Consider the following 18,093-nt stretch of genomic DNA (forward strand, 5'->3'; position numbering starts at 1 on the left):
TGGCACTTCTACGTTAGCTTAGCTAACCTCTGGAGGTTGCTGCTTGTTTATTGCAAGGAAAGTGTAATTTAATAACATCAGTGTTCTCCATGCTTGTGGTGTTACAGGGATATGCAATATTAACAGTTTATTAAAATGTAACCTGTGGTCATTTTGAGAAGGCTGTAGAATCCATGTAATGATTAAAATCACAGGGCGCAAAGCAGGTTGAGTAATATCACTGAGTAAGTAAGGCTGCCTCTGACCACAGCCATGTTGTTCACAGGTATGGTGTGAGGGGGCCTGTGTATCTGAAGAACAAAGAGGGCCTGGTGGTGGTAGCGGGACAGGACGGCAGCTGTGATTGGCAGGGTGGCACTGTGCGAAAATACCCGGACCGCATTACCACCACCTCCAGCTGTGGCACCTCCACCTTCAAACTGTTTGACCACATCACCGTAAGTCACAGAAAACGCTAATCAATCATTTTAGAAGGTTTCCAGCAATGCAGCGCCTAAAGGCGACGATTCCAAATATATATGCATGAGTGTATATGAATCACAGGTTCATACGACTACTGGATCTTTTGTGGTCCAACATTAAGAGACGTTTTATGATCTTGTTGTGATAAAGTGTTGTGTGGTTGCTGCTTTGTTAGCTAATCTCAAGGTAACAAAACGTCAGTAAGATGAATGAGACGAAAATGATTCCTGAAAATAAATCATTTAAAGTTATTCAGTTTATTGTTTTTAAATATTATATGAAAACAAAAACATAAGTGTGGGGGGGGGGAGGCTCTCCTCCAAGACAAGAAATGTAATGCTTCCAGTTTGTGGCGTTTCTACACAAACCTTTTTGTAAAGGGAGATAAAAAATGACAGTGGGCGGTAATTGTTTTCACATAAACGCCTTTAAACGCTGCACGGTCGCACTCTCTCTCTCGCACTCGATAAATGATCCATTGTTGCTCTGCACACGTTTGTTACCACAAACGTCGCATGCACTTATGTCATTGTCATGAGACACTCTTGCAAACAAACTCACGGTTTAGTAACACAGTAGAGCAGCGTGTTTACGGGACAGTAACAGTAATCTAATTACCTTTTTTGCAACAGTAATCCCTTACTTTACTCGTTACTTGAAAAAAGTAATCTAATTATGCGTTGCTGCCCATCACTGGCGTCAAGTTATATTAAGTTCAGGCATGTTACACACGATGATTGTGAGGAATAAGTGCATGTGATTTAAGCAAAAAGAGCAGGAAACATTACCCTAAGGTTAGCTAACAAAAAGAAACTGAAGTAACGGTGTGTTATTCTCACATCTTTGGCTTTAAGACATGAAAAAGTGACAGAGTACTGCTGCTTCCACTGTTATCAACATCTTTTCTTTCTTTCATGGACTTATCCTGGGGTCATAAATGTCAAAGGGCAAAGGCAATGCTAACAACATAGCTTACTGATGGATGACACATGTGGCCAAAACAAGATAGAAAGAAACATTAGCCCAAACACAAGTTGTCCACCACAGCATTGACTGCTGTCAAGCTATGATCATATCAAACAAAGAGATGATGATGATATTCAACAAACAAATCAACAAAACAACAACCTCACTGTGACACTTGACCGAGGTCACAGTGTTAATGAATGTTTTTCTCCCCCTCTGCTCCAGTCTCCACGTCGTGTGAATGTTAGAAAGCACAGTAAAGAAAGTTCGTGTACGGATGGATGAACGTTTGTTACATTGGATACGTGTGTGTAACATACGTATCCAATTTATCCTATTTATGAACAAAATTGTGGCACAGTCGGAAACTTCTCCACTCTACACCACTGTCTACTTAGCTGTGACGCTGCGCACAGTGCTGAGAGGACTGCTGTTATATATTACGTCACAAACCTTAAGTGGGCCTGTCTTTGCATAGCATTCCATTAGACTATTTTCAGTAGGTGCCATTACTGTGTAGTGATCGAACTGAGGAATACTGTGACTTACGTTCTCTGCTCTCTTCAGGTTCGTATTTCTGTCCACTCTTCAACTTGCCACGCTGACCGTCTAAACCTCGAGGTCATCAGCAACAAGCCTCACCACAGTGCCAAGTCCCAGCAGCCCAGCCCTCAGGGCCGCAGTCAGCTGGTCAAAGAGGTGGTGCGTCAGAATGAAGAGGCGCTGGCTCAGGAGAAGACAGCCCGGCGCCCCAAACTCTCCAAAGAGGAAAGAGAGTTTCGTCAGAGCAAAACTCCCAGTCTGTACTCTATTCTGGAAGAAATCAGAGAGTTGGCTCTGATGGATCTGGAAAGGGCTTCACGCCTCCCGGCAACAACAGCATAGAAACGCTGTAGCCCAGCTTTACCTCCAAGCAGACACTTGTGAGAACTGCACGCTGTGCGCTAACAGAACGGTGATCATTGAAGATCACTCGTGCTGAGTCATCCAGGTCATTCTTGTAGCTCCAGATTGTGTGTGGACAAACCACACGAGTGTGTGAAGTCACAGGAAAGCAAACACAATATTAAGTAAAAACATGTCCCGCCATCTTTTTAGAAACCAGAGTCAAACCGAATCAGTGGATACGTTTTGTAAAAGTTAGTTTTTAAAATCACATCAAGTTAAACTTAGTTGTAAGGAGGATAGGGAACGTGTTAATGCCAGTGAAGTGTCAGCAGTTACTTTGACAAGACCTAGTACTCACTGCAAATGTGGTTCAATCCTGCAGGAAACTAGTCAACTGCAGCAGGTTAAAGAAGTCTGGTAACAAAAGGCTTTTCTCTCAGCACCAGTGATCTCAATATCTCACTGGTGGGATCAATGTCTTGTGTAAATTAAATGTCTTGTGTTATAGAACCATTTTTGGTGAGTTCACACATATTGTACTACCTGTGACCACTTCATACAAAACCCAGCACGAGTATTGTTCTGGAGATGATAAAACGTCCACTCGTCCATTTTCTTCTGCACGTCCTGGAATCTGTCCCAGCTGTCATAGGGTGAGAGGCAGGATACGCCCTGGACAGGTCACCGGACTGATAAAACTTCATGTCACTCATTAGCAGACTTTAAAATAAACCCGTAGAGTAATGAAATACACCTGAGGTTGGTTGTGTTGGAAGTGATGTATAAAACTAGGATGTATTTATCTTATAGTTTGTATATCAAGAGCCTGTATAGAAGACACCAACACCAAGGACATTTTTATTGTTTGAACTGGTAAATAATCAGAAGCGTTTTTTGGTTTGTGGATTTTAAGATTGTTTTCTAGAACTACCAACAGAAATATGAACTGTACATAACTATTTCAATATGTGTGCAGTGGCCTGTAATTAAAAATGGTGTTTTCATTAGCGCAGATGGAGCCACTTCATCGTGTTGCGTTTCATGTCCCTGCAGTAGCTTAAGAAAGAACTGTTCATAATTGAACGAGCACTTAATGCTTGGAAGAGGGTGATGGTCAGTTGACAGCTCACATACTACACACACACAGAGGCCTTTTATAGAAACATGTTTGCAACCAAAATTCTGCCAATAGTGAAACTGGAGAAAGAAGATGCATCAGAGCAGGAACTGTGGATCAGTTCAAATATTTTTCTGTAACAGATACCAACACATGGTAAATACGTTTAGGATTTGGACTTTTAAAAATAAGAAAAACATTTATTTCCATTGATTATAAATGTCTTTGCTAACCCAAAGCTGACGTCACAGTAGGAACATGTGCTCAAGATATAAACCACCAGAAATGCACAACATTACTCGAATGAGCAGGCACGAACATTGGGAAACCTTTAAATCTGCTCACTGCCAAAGCTTTTCAGCAGAAACTGCTGCACGTGAACTTTAATCCCCCTCTACACAGTCGTTGCTGAGCTGTTGCTCAGGGCTGAGGCCGGTCTCAGCCTCAGCGGGCTCAGAGTCTTTGGGGGGAAGCGGGCTGGTTTGTTGCGTGGAGGTGTTGTTGGAAGGCTCGAGGTCAGGATCTTCTACAGTTTCATCTCCATCAGTAGAACCTTTGATGACATTTGGTGAGGATGCAGCTGGAGGTTTGTCTCCTAACATGTCAGCAGTCTGAGAGGCTGAAGGGCCTGAAAGGGTTGAGAATTAGAAACAGTGATGGTTTCAGTCAACACAGACACACTCAGTCTACTACGATTTATAAAAGACAGGCAAAGCTGAGATAATGAAAAATGAAACTGTAAACTGCAGGGTTCAAACTCATTGTTCAGGGTCAAATTTAAGCACTTTAAGCACTTTCAAGGTCCATTATCAAGCTTTTCCAGCACATTACCAAAAAAACAGTTTGCATGTTCCACTTTGCATCACCTCAGTAAGACCATGTAAAAATTAAAACAAATCGTCTTAGGTTGACTTAAATGTTCTTTGTTCCTCTTTTGTTAAAACAGAGAAAAATGCACCACACAAAAATACTGAAAAAGGAAATGGTTGTCTTATATGCATATAGTGCACAAACTCAAAAAACTCATTTCTCTCAAAAATGCAGATGTGCAAATGTGAACAAATCAACTTGTTAGAGATGCTCATCTCCACTTGGAAAAAACAACCACACAAAAGAAGAAATCTGCACAAATGAACAAGTCTGCTCATCAGATATTGATGCTTCTTTCCTACGTGACACAACAACAGGAGACAGATGTTTGGTACTTTAACTAGTTAAGCACCCACACCACCAAAAATGGGGGAAAAGAGAGGAGATCACATTTAATCGGTTATAACACGAGGTCAGAAATATAAGTGCAGACATGAGTGTCCACAGAAGCCTCTGAATCTCAGCTGTAAACCATTTCTACAAACACCAAACAGTTAAAAGAGCAGTTACATCACCATGAATCTGTGGACAGGTAACATCCATATTTTGATTTATGATTTTCTGGAGTTAAATGTGACCCAAAGTATATTTTATAGCATATAAGCTATAAAATACTTTTAAAAATTAGGTGAGGGAAATAATCATTTTTTTCTATGTTTGAGTCCCAGTAACTTTGACATAGTAACATCTGCAGTAATATTTACCCCTCTGATGACAGCTCACAAGCGTTAGCTTTATTTTGATACCAAGACTGTTTACACAGAGTTTGTAATTGCAGAGAAATACTCCATTTATTTTGGCCTCTTCATTTTCGAGCAGGAAGCTCAGAAAAGCCCTGGGGGCCTAACAGGTCAAAGTTCATTCCCAATAAAACTAACTGTGAGATGTTTGACTACATTGCTCTCTGGATTATTGTTACAGTCCTAAATGATCAGCTTTAAAGTGTTTGTGCTAATAACACCATGTACAGTAAGACAGGCATGGAGAACAGCACTGACAGGAGGCTTTGAACAGATGACACACTCAGTTCAATTCAACATATAAGACTTTAAAAACGCACAAACATCGACCTAAAATCTATTTATTCAGTCCATCACCTGTCATAGAATTATGTCAAATAATAATGTATTGTTCATCTCCCTTAAATAAACAGGCAGCCTTAAAGTATGAAACATTCATTCATTAAAACACTAAAATGTGTCTGTCGTCTCCGTGGCTGATAGAGCCCCACAGGCATCAATGTGAGCTTAAAGCCATTTATAATTTTTAAATGGTTTAATGTGTCGGTGCTCACGATAAACACATTTTGAATGAAAGCCAGGGAACTTCAGCAGCACAAGAAATGGCTTCTTTGTGCCCACATGCATCAGTCCCTCTTTTTACCAGTTTTTCTTTAAGGCTTAAGTTGGCTAGTTAAGTGTCGGACTAACGATTAAAGCTTTCACTTGAGTGAAGTCACTAATATTACTGCTACTGCTAAGTAATGTTAGCCAAGTTTAAAGCACACTGCATAAATCACCATGCCATAACTAACTGCTGTGCTAGCACTGCCGTACTCTATCACACTCAGTGCATTTCAATCATTTCTCCAGATAGTTTGATAGCTAGCAAAATAATAATCATAGTTTTAAACATTAGCCTGTGTTATGTACACATACTCGAAATTATTTACTGTCATGTGACTCAAGAGTACAAATTCCTTCAGTGTCGTTTTCCATCGAACACTCATTAAAACAGCACGAACCCTGAAACTGCTTATTAAAATAATATGTATGTAAATAATAGTATGTTGCATTATAAAAAATTAAGCTTTTGACTGCCCTCCAGAGTTCACGTTAACTTCAGATCTCTGGAAGCTACACTACCCGAACGATGTCAGCTGTTTAGTTTCTATACTGGACAGAAAAAAAAGGGGGGGGGGGGTGGATTGGCTCCTCTTAAGGAGGACTAATGACTAAAATGTGAAAGTTTAAAGTCGATGAGTAAATCATGCTCGGGTAATACAATGGAAACGGTCTCATATCACCATCTAGTGTTATAAACTGTAAACACATTTTTATGGGTGAAGGCTCATAATAGAGACCGATCAACAGGTCATTTTCTTTTCTATGGGTCTCATTTAAATCACATTACATCATTTCTGCGGTAAATGAGGACCCTGAAGAACGATTTAATGTCACTGTTAAAGATTTGTAGACAATAGATCGCAGACAGCTGGCTCCGCTTTAACTAAAGAGGAAGTAAAAACAGTTTGGATCACAAGTGTAAGGCAAAAACAAAAATACTACGCCTAATTGAAGCTGACATCAGACAGGCAGTAAAGAAATCAATGTTTTCTACATGCTTTGCCTCTTATTACCAAACTCCACACTAATGTGAGGAATCTCTGGTGGTTTGGACGAACTGTGCAATACGGGAACTCGTCACTCGACCTTCAGGGTTTCTGGTGGATATATACACTAGATCCACTTCACTATATTGTAAGGAGTATTCACTCACCACCCATCATCCAAATCATTGAATTCAGGTGATCCAGTAACTTCCACAGCTGTATAGAATCAAGCACCTAGGCATGCAGACTGCTGCTACTAAGTGGAAGTGTTTGGGAACGACAGCAACTCAGCCATCAAGTGGTGGATCACGTAAAATCCCAGAGTGGGGGTCAGTGGATACTGAGGCGCACAGAGGTTGCTAATTTTCTGTGGAGTCCATCGCTCCAAACTTCACGTGGTCTCCAGATTAGCTAAAGAACAGTGCACAGAGAGCTTCGTGGAATCCATTTCCATGGCCGAGCAGCTGTAGTCCAAGCCTTACATCACAGAGTGCAACGCAAAGCAATGGGACACAGCGGTGTAAAGCACGCCGCCACTGGACTCTAGAACAGGAGAGATGCAGTCTATGGAGCGACGGATCACAGTTCTCAATCTGGAAAGCCGATAGACAAGTCAACTTAGCAGTTGCCAGGACAACAGAGCTCCAGGTTTGGTGGCAGGGGGATTTCGGTGCGGGGTTGTTTTTCAGAAGTTGGGCTCAGTCTCTTCGTTCCAGTGAAAGGAACTCTTAATGCTTCAGCATGCAAAGACATTTTGGCTCCCGACTTTAAGGGAACAGTTTGGGGATGGCTTCTTCCTGTTCCAGCATGACTGGGCACCAGTGCACAAAGCAAGGTCCACAAAGACATGAACTCTGGCATGGGAGTCCTGACCAGAACACCACTGGGATGAATGAGAGCAGAGACTTGGAGCCAGGCCTTCAACATCAGTGTCTGACCTTACAAATGGTCATAAACTCCCATACACACTCCCAGAAGAGTTGAAGCTGATATAGCTGCACAGGCGGACGTCGTGAATGGGATGTCACTCGAGTTCATATGAGTGTGGGGGCAGATGAGCAAACACTTTTGGCAATATACTGTACATTCAATGTTTTGCTTTTTGTATTTTCATATAAAGTTAATACACCAATGAAGCTAGATGATCCTTATGAACCTTCGCTGGATGTTTTGTAGCAGAATCATTAATTATTTCTGTTATATTGTGTCCCAGCTGTATGATACATTTTTGCCATTCTTACCAATTTGCTGCTGGCGTGCGCGCCTCTTTTCCAGGGCCCGCTGTCTGTTCAGCTCAATACGTTTCTGCTGCTCTTCGGTCAGAGAGGGAGTAGGTGGGGGAGCGAGGGCTTCGGCAATCTGCCCTTGGGGAGCATTAATAAAACTCTCTCTGCTGAACAGATCAGGATCCCCAAATGTTTCCAGTTCACGTTGTACCTCTTCGTCACCAGCACCTGAACACAATTTCAAGCAGTGCTGATAATTAAGTCCTGTGGAATATGGCAAGTATTTCCTATGTGCACCTGCAGGTGTGAATCCACCGTAGGGCTGTTCGATACAACGATATATACAAAAACGTCTATTTCATTTTACGCTATCGTTTGTTTCGTGGTGTCGCAAAATAAACTGTTTACGGCAATATTTCTTCATGGTTCTGATGTCACTGTAGTAAAGTTCTCTCTTTCTCTTATATATAACCACACTACGGACGGACAAGCGCCTGTTTTTATGCGTTGTCGTTAGCAACAACGACGGTAAAACCATCGCGTGTCCGCTTGTTTATGTTCCACATAAACCTTTCAGAATAAAGCTCAAGATCCTGTTGAGGCTTTTCAAAATAAACGGAATCACGTGAAAGAGCAGAGTGTTTACGGATGAGAAGTAAAACAGAGCCGCCAGGTGCTAAAAAATAAACCTTAGACTCAAACGTTAGAACAGGCTTTCCCCCGCAGCACGCCGTGTAATAAATACTCACAAAGAAAACGGCGCCGTTACAACTTCTGTCTAAAAATGTGTCGTTTCATGCATCGGTTAAAACACTCGACTCCAGCTACATGACGCGCAGCTGGAAACACTTCACGCAAGTCGAGATTCACAGAATTGACAGAAAATGTTACATTTCTGTGATTTATATCGTTATCGGACGATAGAATTCTTATATCGGGAGATGAGACTTTGGTCATATCTCACAGCCCTAGTCCACCGTATCCCCATCAGTAATGATTTTTCTTCTTACCATCTGTACTTGTAAAATCTTCATGTGTCAGGGGCATGTCCAGTCGTATTCGTTTAAGACATGTCTATAGAAGAATGAGTAAAAAATTACAAATTCTGAACATTAGGAATCCCACACGCTTGCAGGAAATATTCTACTGCTTCCTCTCACCTGCACTTCCTTTTTGCTGCCGAGCCTTTCCACTTTGTCAATAAAATCTTCAAATTGCAATTTGGGGTACAACCTGTGGGCCCAGTTCTCCATCTTCTGCATCAGCAGCCGCAGGTCTGCAGCCTAATGGGGCAAACATCAAAAACAGCGAGTAGTGATATGAAAGAGGGCTGTGTGTGATAGGACGCTTCTTCTTCCCACTAAAAAATGACTTCCAGTCATTGGAACAAAAGACATCTTAATTTGGTAAACCAACCTCTGGTTCCCCTCACTCATTTTTGACCACGACAGAAAGGGCAACTTTTGACCTTTGCCTTTGAACTGGATATTGTCAAAGAGAGTGCCCAGAGCTGGAAGCCCTCGATCTGATATCAGCCTGGGAAAAAATATTAAGACTAAGTTAAACCATTAATGGATTACAAGCAGGGTTAGCAGCACATCCAGGCGTATTTGGCTTATCCAATTCAGGATCGTGGATGGCTGAAGCCCATCCCAGCAGCCAGGTCGCCAGCCTGTCACAGGGCCAACACAGACAGACCCTCTGAATGGAAATGTCAGTGCCTTCAGATGTACCATGTTCAGAAGGCAGTAGCTTGTTGGGGGGGGGTAGGGTGTTTGGTTTTCAGGGTGCCCACAACCTTTCTTTTCCTACCTGTTTGTACATAAGGCAGTATAATGAGAAATAGTCAAATTTCTCCATCTAAAAATAAAAAATTGCTATATATATATATATATATATATATATATATATATATATATATATATATATATATATATATATATATATATATATATATATATTTATAGCAAAGTTGCAATTAATTTGAATATTTTATCAAATGAAAATCTATGTTTTTCTTTAATACAGCTTGCAAGTTTTATCCTAAGTATAATCGACGTTCTTACTTAAAAGCTTATTTAACATCCTTTGATTTAGTATAACTTAGTTCTGTCCAGGAACATTGTGAACAGAACAGTAACAGAGGAGTGCCACTGGAACACCCACTGGGAGACTACTGGGAACGAGCCTGACTTATGGTTGGCAATACTAACCAGGTTCACACTATAGGTGTACAGAGACTGGAAACATCTTTCTCACACACATCCAGGGATGTCTCCAACGCTCTGACAATTTTCAGTCTGGGAATTTTGCCCATCCAAATGATGAAAACAACAATGGTATTAGAGTCTTTCTTCTTTAAATGACTGGCAGAGTGAAGCTGCACCATCATCACACAGATGCAGTCATTTGTACCCGCCGCTAAAGCGTAAGAAGACGCTGCAGTACTCTGCGAAACGACAGGTGTCGCCACTCAGATAATATCACATCACTTTTTTTGTGCAAAGTTCTTTCCACAAACTTACGTTTTCAAACATTTGCAACAACTCTGTGTGTCAGTGTGTCTCTGAGCCTCTGTGCACGATTATTAGTGAAACGGTGATAAAAACCAGTGCAGTCACAGACTCGTGTTCAACCTGGCTGCAACACTGACAGTCTGCACACGTCAATCAATGATTTTGGCCTCCTTGTGTCCCAGCTCACACAAGATGACATCAAATTCCTATTTAAATGCGCATTTTAATGCATTTCAACCCTCTGTCGTGATATAAATGTCTTTGCTACCTGTGGGAGTCCAGCTTGGGTTGGGGTCTCTTCACGCCTCTCCTTTTAGCAGTAGGGACATCAGCCAGCTGTGATACCTCACCTTCATCTCCTGCATTGAAAACACATGACAACAGGATGTGTTTCTAACTCATTCTGTTGGCAGCGTGGCAAACTTCAAGCTTATCTTTAAATCCAGACAAATTATAGACTGGAGGTTACAGAAGAAATGTGCTGGTTTGAACAGTATCTGATAGGTTTCATTTGCTCACGCAAACAAAAACATGTGTGTTGTTATTGTTAGAAACATCCAGTCTCAGAGAGATGCTGAAAAACCAGTTCATGCATTTGTTAATTCTAGGCTGAACTAACAAATTCATTATTATCAAGCTGTTCCAAAAAGCTTTGTGGAAGGACTATGAGAGGTTGTATTTCTCCCACATTAGCCTTTTTTCCTGAATCTTATTTTTCTATGATTCTTCATTAAACCATGAATTTAAAATACAAAGTTCTGAATCATCACATCTTAAAGACCTCATAGTAATCCTGTAAGAGCACAGCAGCATCTACCATCTGCAAAAGGGTCTCCTTCCTCCTGGCCTCCCCGGCCTGGGGAGTGTGGTGGTGGGAGTGGGGGGAAAGCTTCATCCTCTATGCCGTCATAGTCAGGAATGTCCTGCGGGCTATTTTCCTGTGGGTCAACCATGGTGAGTCGGTCCTGGAGACAAAGTAAAAGACGTGTGAGCCCCAGTCGTCAACAGCATCAGCATTAAGTTACATGAATTTAACTGCAAGTTGAAAAAATGACATTTATTTCTGTAAGAGTAATTCTTTACTGTGTTACAACATCAACATGAAAACCTAAAAAAAACTGGCATTTACTTTTTTCTTTTTTTACATCAACAGGAGGAGCTGTACAGACACTCATCCCACCTGGAATTATACCCCAAATTCAGAAATGTACTATTATGATACATTAATGGTCCATTATGTTTGTTTCACAGTTATATACATAATACAATTTATAGATTTGTATATATTTACATTCTATCAGGGATGAACTGGTTGTGAACCTTTGGGCTGATAATGACATTTAAAAGTTACAATTTGGATGAATTATTACTGCGATACTTCTTTTGGACTCTGTAGTACCACAGAAATATCATTAAAGTAACAGGTTTGTTTTAAAGTCTTTCAGCTGTTCCGTAAGCATCATCGTCATCATCATTTATATAGCACTTTAAAAACACACCTGGCAGACCGAAGTGCTGCACAATACAAATGTAGTAATAAAATAGCAAAAAACAAACATAGCAATAAAGTAAACTCTTGAGCCAAAATGATGTGACACAACTAGGGCTGCCACAAACGATTATTTTGATAGTCGACTAGTCACCAATTATTTATGCGATTAGTCGACTAATCAGATCATCATCCACTGGACATAAAACTACAGCTTATTGCACCATGCAGCATATGCTCTTATATAACTATCATTAGCTTACAGCTTTAAGCTTTTAAGGTGCTAACTAAAAATAAAGACAAGATGATAGTTTATTCAATTTTAATGAAATTTGCAGATTGTTTCGGTGAAGTTTAATAAACTCCTTGCTATCTAAAATATAACAGGACAACGGAGTATATTCTCCAGCATCTCACACTTCTGATAATCAGTTGTCTGCTTGACGTTTATTCAGCTGTGTAAAAACTATAACTTTAATCTCAGACAAACCGATTTACTCAGGAACAAATAAAATACTAAAAAAAAAAAAAGCCAAACAACAACATTTTTAATTTATCTAAGTGACTCATATATATTTAACCTGAGTAGCGAAAGACGGCGGTGGGTTTGAAAACAATTTGCCTGGAGTCCGGTGTTCTCACCGTGCTAGTGACCTAGCCCCCGGCTAGCTATCGAGCTAGTGGGTAACAGACGACTCTGAAAACGTCGGAGCGCTTTTGAAAATATGTGGTGTCCTGATAAACTGAGCCGATATTTGAGGTTTACACAGCTACATTCTCGGCTGAAAATATGTTAAACGTTTATTTTGTGACCCAGAAAGAATAATAAGAGTAATATTAAAACTAACTAGCTGCCGCCATTGTTGGAAACTGAGCTGGGCCGCGCTATGAATTCTGGGACACAGCTGCTGCTTCTTCTTCTTCTTCTTCTTCTTCTTCTTCTTCGGGGTTTAACGGCAGCTGGCATCCTTGTACATGCAGTGCTGCCATCTTCTGTTTCAGTCCGTTATTACACTCTTAAATCCTGCTACTTATTCCTGCGTCTTTTGGGATCTTACAAAGCTTCAAACGACGCGTCGACTATTAAATCAGTCGTCGACGATTTTGATAGTCGACGTAATCGTGACTAGTCGACAAATCGTGGCAGCCCTAGACACAACACAGACACAAAAGGAAATCTTCTACATTGTTTTGCTGTTCACACAAGTTCTAATGCTACCCTTTGTTTCTGGAAGGAGACGATTTTCTGTCCAGTATTAAAGTTCAAAGAACAGGGTATCCGTCTCCAGTGGGCTGCTAAACAAGTTTACCAGAAAAATCAGACCCACGGTCATGTTGTGTCACTTTGAGTGATTAGTCAGCAGCAATAACAGGGAATGACAAACTGACAGACTTTGGATATAAAACAAACAATTTAAACATTTAGAAGTTAAACATCTTCTCGGATTCCTTTTGCTGCACATGTCTATGTATGTATTTGCTGTACAGTGTCATTTGTTTGGAACATTAATCTTGATGTATACATAAACATTTGATTTAAAAAACGTGTTTAAAAATGAACACTGACACAATTAAACACAACACTGGTGCACGGTGACTGCAAACAGAAGCAGCTGCTTGTATCCTCCTGTGGATACAAACCAGCAAGAACTCATCAGATCTCTGTCACTTACCATTAATGAAGTTTGGCTTTTATTAATAAACAGAGAGCACGGATATCTATGGAAGAAATATAGTATCATCAGAATTCAAGTATTTTTAGACATTGAATTTATGACACTGAATTTTTATCCTCCAAATTTCCCTGCAAAAATATTCACCTGCAAATATTCACCTGCAAAAATTCACCTGAAAAAAATTCACCTGCAAAAATTCACCTGAAAAAAATTCACCTGCAAAAATTCAACTGCAAAAGTGATGAACTTTAATGACCCAAGCCAGAGCAATCAGCACCAGATCGAGTCGAGTGGCTCTCAGCCAATTAAATTACGCTGTTTGATCACATGACACCGTTAGCCAGCAGTGTGTCTCCTAAAAGAGAGCTGTTTAAAGGTGAGTGATTAAGTTTTTCTCCTAAATAGAGATCATTACAGAACGCCTAGTCCTACTTAAAATCCCATTTATTATTATTTTTTTTTTTTATCATCTACTCGAACTAAGGAAAACGTTTGACTAACTCAAAGACAATTTCCACGCCTCCCCTGCCTGACTGCAGAGGCAGTTTTGAATTTAGGAGCGCCAAGATGGCAGCGGCAAACCCTGGCGGCTCTCCGGTGAGTATATATATATATTTTTTTTATCTTCAAGTTTGTCTTTTGAAACCTTAATTTTATTTAAATCCGTTGCTCACGTATAAAGTACACAGACGGGGTCTTTGCTCAACTCGTCTGAGGCGTGTCTCACTAAGCGCTACATGCTAGCATCCTGCTAACCGAGCTACCCTTTACATGCTGTGCTTTAGAAAATAGGATACTCGTTAAAAAAAAATACTCCGCAGATATCCGGTTGTTCAGTCTGACGTCACTAGCCGTGTCTGGGTCTAAACTCCGCTGCAGGTCCATATATCAAACGATCACTGTGGCATTACTGAGAGTTGAAAAACTGTCTAAAGTCTTTCATCTTTAATAAAATGATCAGCGTTCTGCTCTACCAGGTGTAACAATTGAGTTTAACATCCAGGCATCCATGAAAACGGAATTTATGACATTTAATGGAGTTAGAAGTTAGCAGGGAGTTAGCTCGCTAGCTTCTATCTAAATACAATATAGCATGTCCTGACTGCGGGGTTTTGGAAACAAATTAAAACATACAGCTCTGTTATCACTTCCAGCATAAATGAAGACAGAAAACTAAACAGCAGTGACGTTTGTAGGGTTACTGAAGTTGGGCTAGCTGGTATATAATGATGTGCTACGTGACCGCTAGCGACATAGCTATGTTAGCATAATATAAACAAGCTAACTTTTTTTTCCACTCGATAAAAGTTAACGTGAGTGTTCTCGGTGGTCAGAAACAAATGTAATCGCATGGCAGGATGCTGTAAAAGGACCAAACTTCAGCCAGGAGAACAACTGAGATAATCCATCCACAATACGAGGTTAGTCATTCATATACTGCTGCATGGGCTGGGCTGTAGTTACATCGTAAGGTTTTAAAAACTGAGCTTAAATAAATGATTAGCGGTAATAAAAGCCGAGGGAGGTCAACAGGGATCACTGACTGTTTTAGGAGCTTTTTGAGATCAAATAGAAGAAAATACATAACATTAAACATGTTAACAACACAAAAGCCATATTAAACGCAGACTACTTTAGACCCGGAAGTAGGATTCGTCGCGTCATCACTGAACAACCGGATAGATAGATAGACGAACACTGCAAATATAATGTTGGAAACGAGAACGGCCTTTAGTGAAGGGGTAAAATACACCATGAATAAAGCCATAGAGTGAATGGCTGCCATGGTTGCAGAACAGCCTGATTTAATGACAAGAATGGGGAAGAGTGAGGTGAAGTGAACCACAGCCACAAAACACGGTCAGACAAGGCGGCAAAAGGGCAGTGATCTGTCCGTCAGTATGAAGTTGGTGTGTGCTTTGGTGAACAAAAACTCCAGACTGGTAGCAGGAAGATGGGAGACTCGTGTTTCACTGGAATAGTGGTGAATTAAAACATCCTTTGTTGGGGACATTTCGGTGTAAATGCATCCATACAGGCAAGACAGAGGCAGACCAGACAGTGAAGAAAACAAGGCAAACATTAGAAATATAAAAACGGAAATATAGGATGAGTCGGGGATGAGTTCCTGCCCCAAGTGGAGGAGTTCAAGTATCTCGGGGTCTTGTTCGCGAGTGATGGGAGAAGGGAGCCGGAGATCGACAGACGGATTGGGGCTGCAGCTGCAGTAATGCGGACGCTGCACCGGTCCGTCGTGGTGAAGAGGGAGCTGAGTGTAAAAGCGAAGCTCTCAATTTACCGGTCGATCTACGTCCCTACCCTCACCTATGGCCTTTACATGACTAACGTCCCCTCTTCTCCCTACCTCACATTAGCCCCCATCTTTCTTCCAGGTGGAAAAGACCCGTCACCTTCTGGGAGTGGCGGCTCCCGTGGGAACAGCTCCCACCACCAAGTCCCTGAGTGAGTCTCTGTCCCCCAGCGTGAGCTCCAGCACTCTGTCCACGTCCACCTCCGCCTCCTCGCAGATCTCCAGCACCACCTTTGAAAGCGTGAGAAGGAGCTGGCCACCAAGGTGAGAAAAACGTGGGCTTAGTGGGCGTTCTTGTTGCTGCCTTCTTCCTTCTCTGCTCGGTCTTGTTCCTGTTGTGTTGTAGTGCCTGCGCCTTCTGACACACACCTTCAATACTGAATACAACCAGCTGGTGAACAGCATCAGTGACTGCAAGGTGAGAAATAATACAAAGAAATAAAAAAATAGCCTTTCTGTGTCACATCAGGGAGTTCCTATATTGACGTCTACCTCATCCTGCTGTTGTTTCACTTCAGCTTTCTCTCATCTCACCGATCGGACGTGATCCATCCGTGACGAGCTTCAGCAGTGCCACCCTCACCCCTTCCTCTACCTGCCCCTCTCTCTCGGACTCGCGCTGTGGCTCCATGGGCCAGAAGTAAACATATTTTTAGGAACATTGACCTCGATCTGCAAACGGTTATTGACAGGTTATCCATTTGATTCTAACTTGGTGTGATTTGTGTTAAAGGACCCCTGAGAACAGCTCACGTGCCTCCAGTCCCTCCTGCTCAGACTGTGAAAACTTCCCGATGGTTCCCACTCTGGAGACCTCCTACCTTGCGCGGGCTGCAAAGAACGAGTTCCTGAACTTGGTGCCTGATATTGAAGAAATGCGACCAGGGTGAGTAATGCCATATTAACCCAAATACTGTCACTATGACATGTGTCTCACAGACCAAATGTAAGTCGACACTCATGTTCTCTAGTTCAAGCAGAAATGATGTGGATCGATTCAAATTCCTGAGCCTGGATGATTTCAGCTGGAAACAAACCAACTCTGCTTCTTCCTCAGATAATTCAATTCAATTCAATTCAATTTTATTTATATAGCGCCAAATCACAACAAAAGTCACCTCAAGGCGCTTCATAGATACAGAGAAAAACCCAACAATCATATGACCCCCTATGAGCAAGCACTTTGGCGACAGTGGGAAGGAAAAACTCCCTTTTAACAGGAAGAAACCTCCAGCAGAACCAGGCTCAGGGAGGGGCGGGACCATCTTCTGCGACCGGTTGGGGTGAGAGAAGGAAGATGGGATAAAGACATGCTGTGGAAGAGAGACAGAGGTTAATAACAGATATGATTCAATGCAGAGAGGTCTATTAATACATAGTGAGTGAGAAAGGTGACTGGAAAGGAAAAACTCAATGCATCATGGGAATCCCCGGCAGCCTACGTCTATTGCAGCATAACTAAGGGAGGATTCAGGGTCACCTGGTCCAGCCCTAACTATATGCTTTAGCAAAAAGGAAAGTTTTAAGCCTAATCTTAAAAGTAGAGATAGTGTCTGTCTCCTGAATCCAAACTGGAAGCTGGTTCCACAGAAGAGGGGCCTGAAAACTGAAGGCTCTCCCTCCCATTCTACTTTTAAATACTCTAGGAACAACAAGTAGGCCTGCAGAGCGAGAGCGAAGTGCTCTAATAGGGTGATATGGTACTACAAGGTCATTAAGATAAGATGGGGCCTGATTATTTAAGACCTTGTATGTGAGGAGCAGGATTTTGAATTCAATTCTGGATTTAACAGGAGAAATCTGCTCTCTCTTTCTAGTCCCTGTCAGGACTCTTGCTGCAGCATTTTGGATCAGCTGAAGGCTTTTCAGTGAGTTTTTTGGACATCCTGATAATAATGAATTACAGTCGTCCAGCCTGGAAGTAATAAATGGTAAATGCCCTGTATTTATATAGCGCTTTACTAGTCCCTAAGGACCCCAAAGCGCTTTACATATCCAGTCATCCACCCATTCACACACACATTCACACAATAAATGCATGAACTAGTTTTTCAGCGTCACTCTGAGACAGGATATTTCTAATTTTAGAGATGTTGCGCAAATGGAAGAACGCAGTCTTACATATTTGTTTAATATGTGCGTTGAAGGACATGTCCTGGTCAAAAATGACTCCAAGGTTCCTCACAGCGTTACTGGAGGCCAAGGTAATGCCATCCAGAGTAAGGATCTGGTTAGATACC

The 18,093-nt window shown here is 41.5% G+C and overlaps 2 protein-coding genes across 2 annotated transcripts in view; one reads left to right on the forward strand and one right to left on the reverse strand.

The window, feature by feature from the left end:
• LOC308386016 (DIS3-like exonuclease 1) overlaps window positions 1–3,243 on the forward strand; it is a 27,615-nt gene extending 24,372 nt beyond the window's left edge. The window contains exons 16-17 of the mRNA XM_080865291.1: window positions 266–437; window positions 1,996–3,243. Coding sequence (XP_080721417.1) covers window positions 266–437; window positions 1,996–2,313 — 490 coding nt within the window. The 3' untranslated portion in view covers window positions 2,314–3,243. The remainder of the gene's footprint in view (window positions 1–265; window positions 438–1,995) is intronic.
• A 362-nt stretch (window positions 3,244–3,605) lies between these two features.
• LOC308385883 (TIMELESS-interacting protein-like) lies at window positions 3,606–13,556 on the reverse strand. The gene is made up of 8 exons (XM_080865077.1): window positions 13,540–13,556; window positions 11,195–11,342; window positions 10,646–10,736; window positions 9,274–9,397; window positions 9,022–9,144; window positions 8,872–8,935; window positions 7,877–8,089; window positions 3,606–4,061 (listed from the first exon to the last, which is right to left on the reverse strand). The coding sequence occupies exons 1-8, from the start codon at window positions 13,540–13,542 to the stop codon at window positions 3,817–3,819; spliced, it is 1,011 nt and encodes a 336-aa protein (XP_080721203.1). The 5' UTR covers window positions 13,543–13,556; the 3' UTR covers window positions 3,606–3,816.
• Between the last annotated feature and the right edge of the window lie 4,537 nt (window positions 13,557–18,093).

The sequence above is a fragment of the Rhamphochromis sp. 'chilingali' genome, assembly GCF_963969265.1.
Source record: "Rhamphochromis sp. 'chilingali' genome assembly, chromosome: 18".
In the NCBI taxonomy this organism is placed as follows: domain Eukaryota; kingdom Metazoa; phylum Chordata; class Actinopteri; order Cichliformes; family Cichlidae; genus Rhamphochromis; species Rhamphochromis sp. 'chilingali'.

Excerpts from the sequence above, each read along its gene's own strand:
- LOC308385883 (XM_080865077.1), bottom strand. Across the intron at positions 9,398-10,645 it reads CCCAAGCTGGACTCCCACAG|GCTGATATCAGATCGAGGGC; the intron begins GTAGCAAAGACA and ends ATTTTTTCCCAG. Across the intron at positions 9,145-9,273 it reads GTGAGGGGAACCAGAGGTTG|GCTGCAGACCTGCGGCTGCT; the intron begins GTTTACCAAATT and ends TTGCCCCATTAG.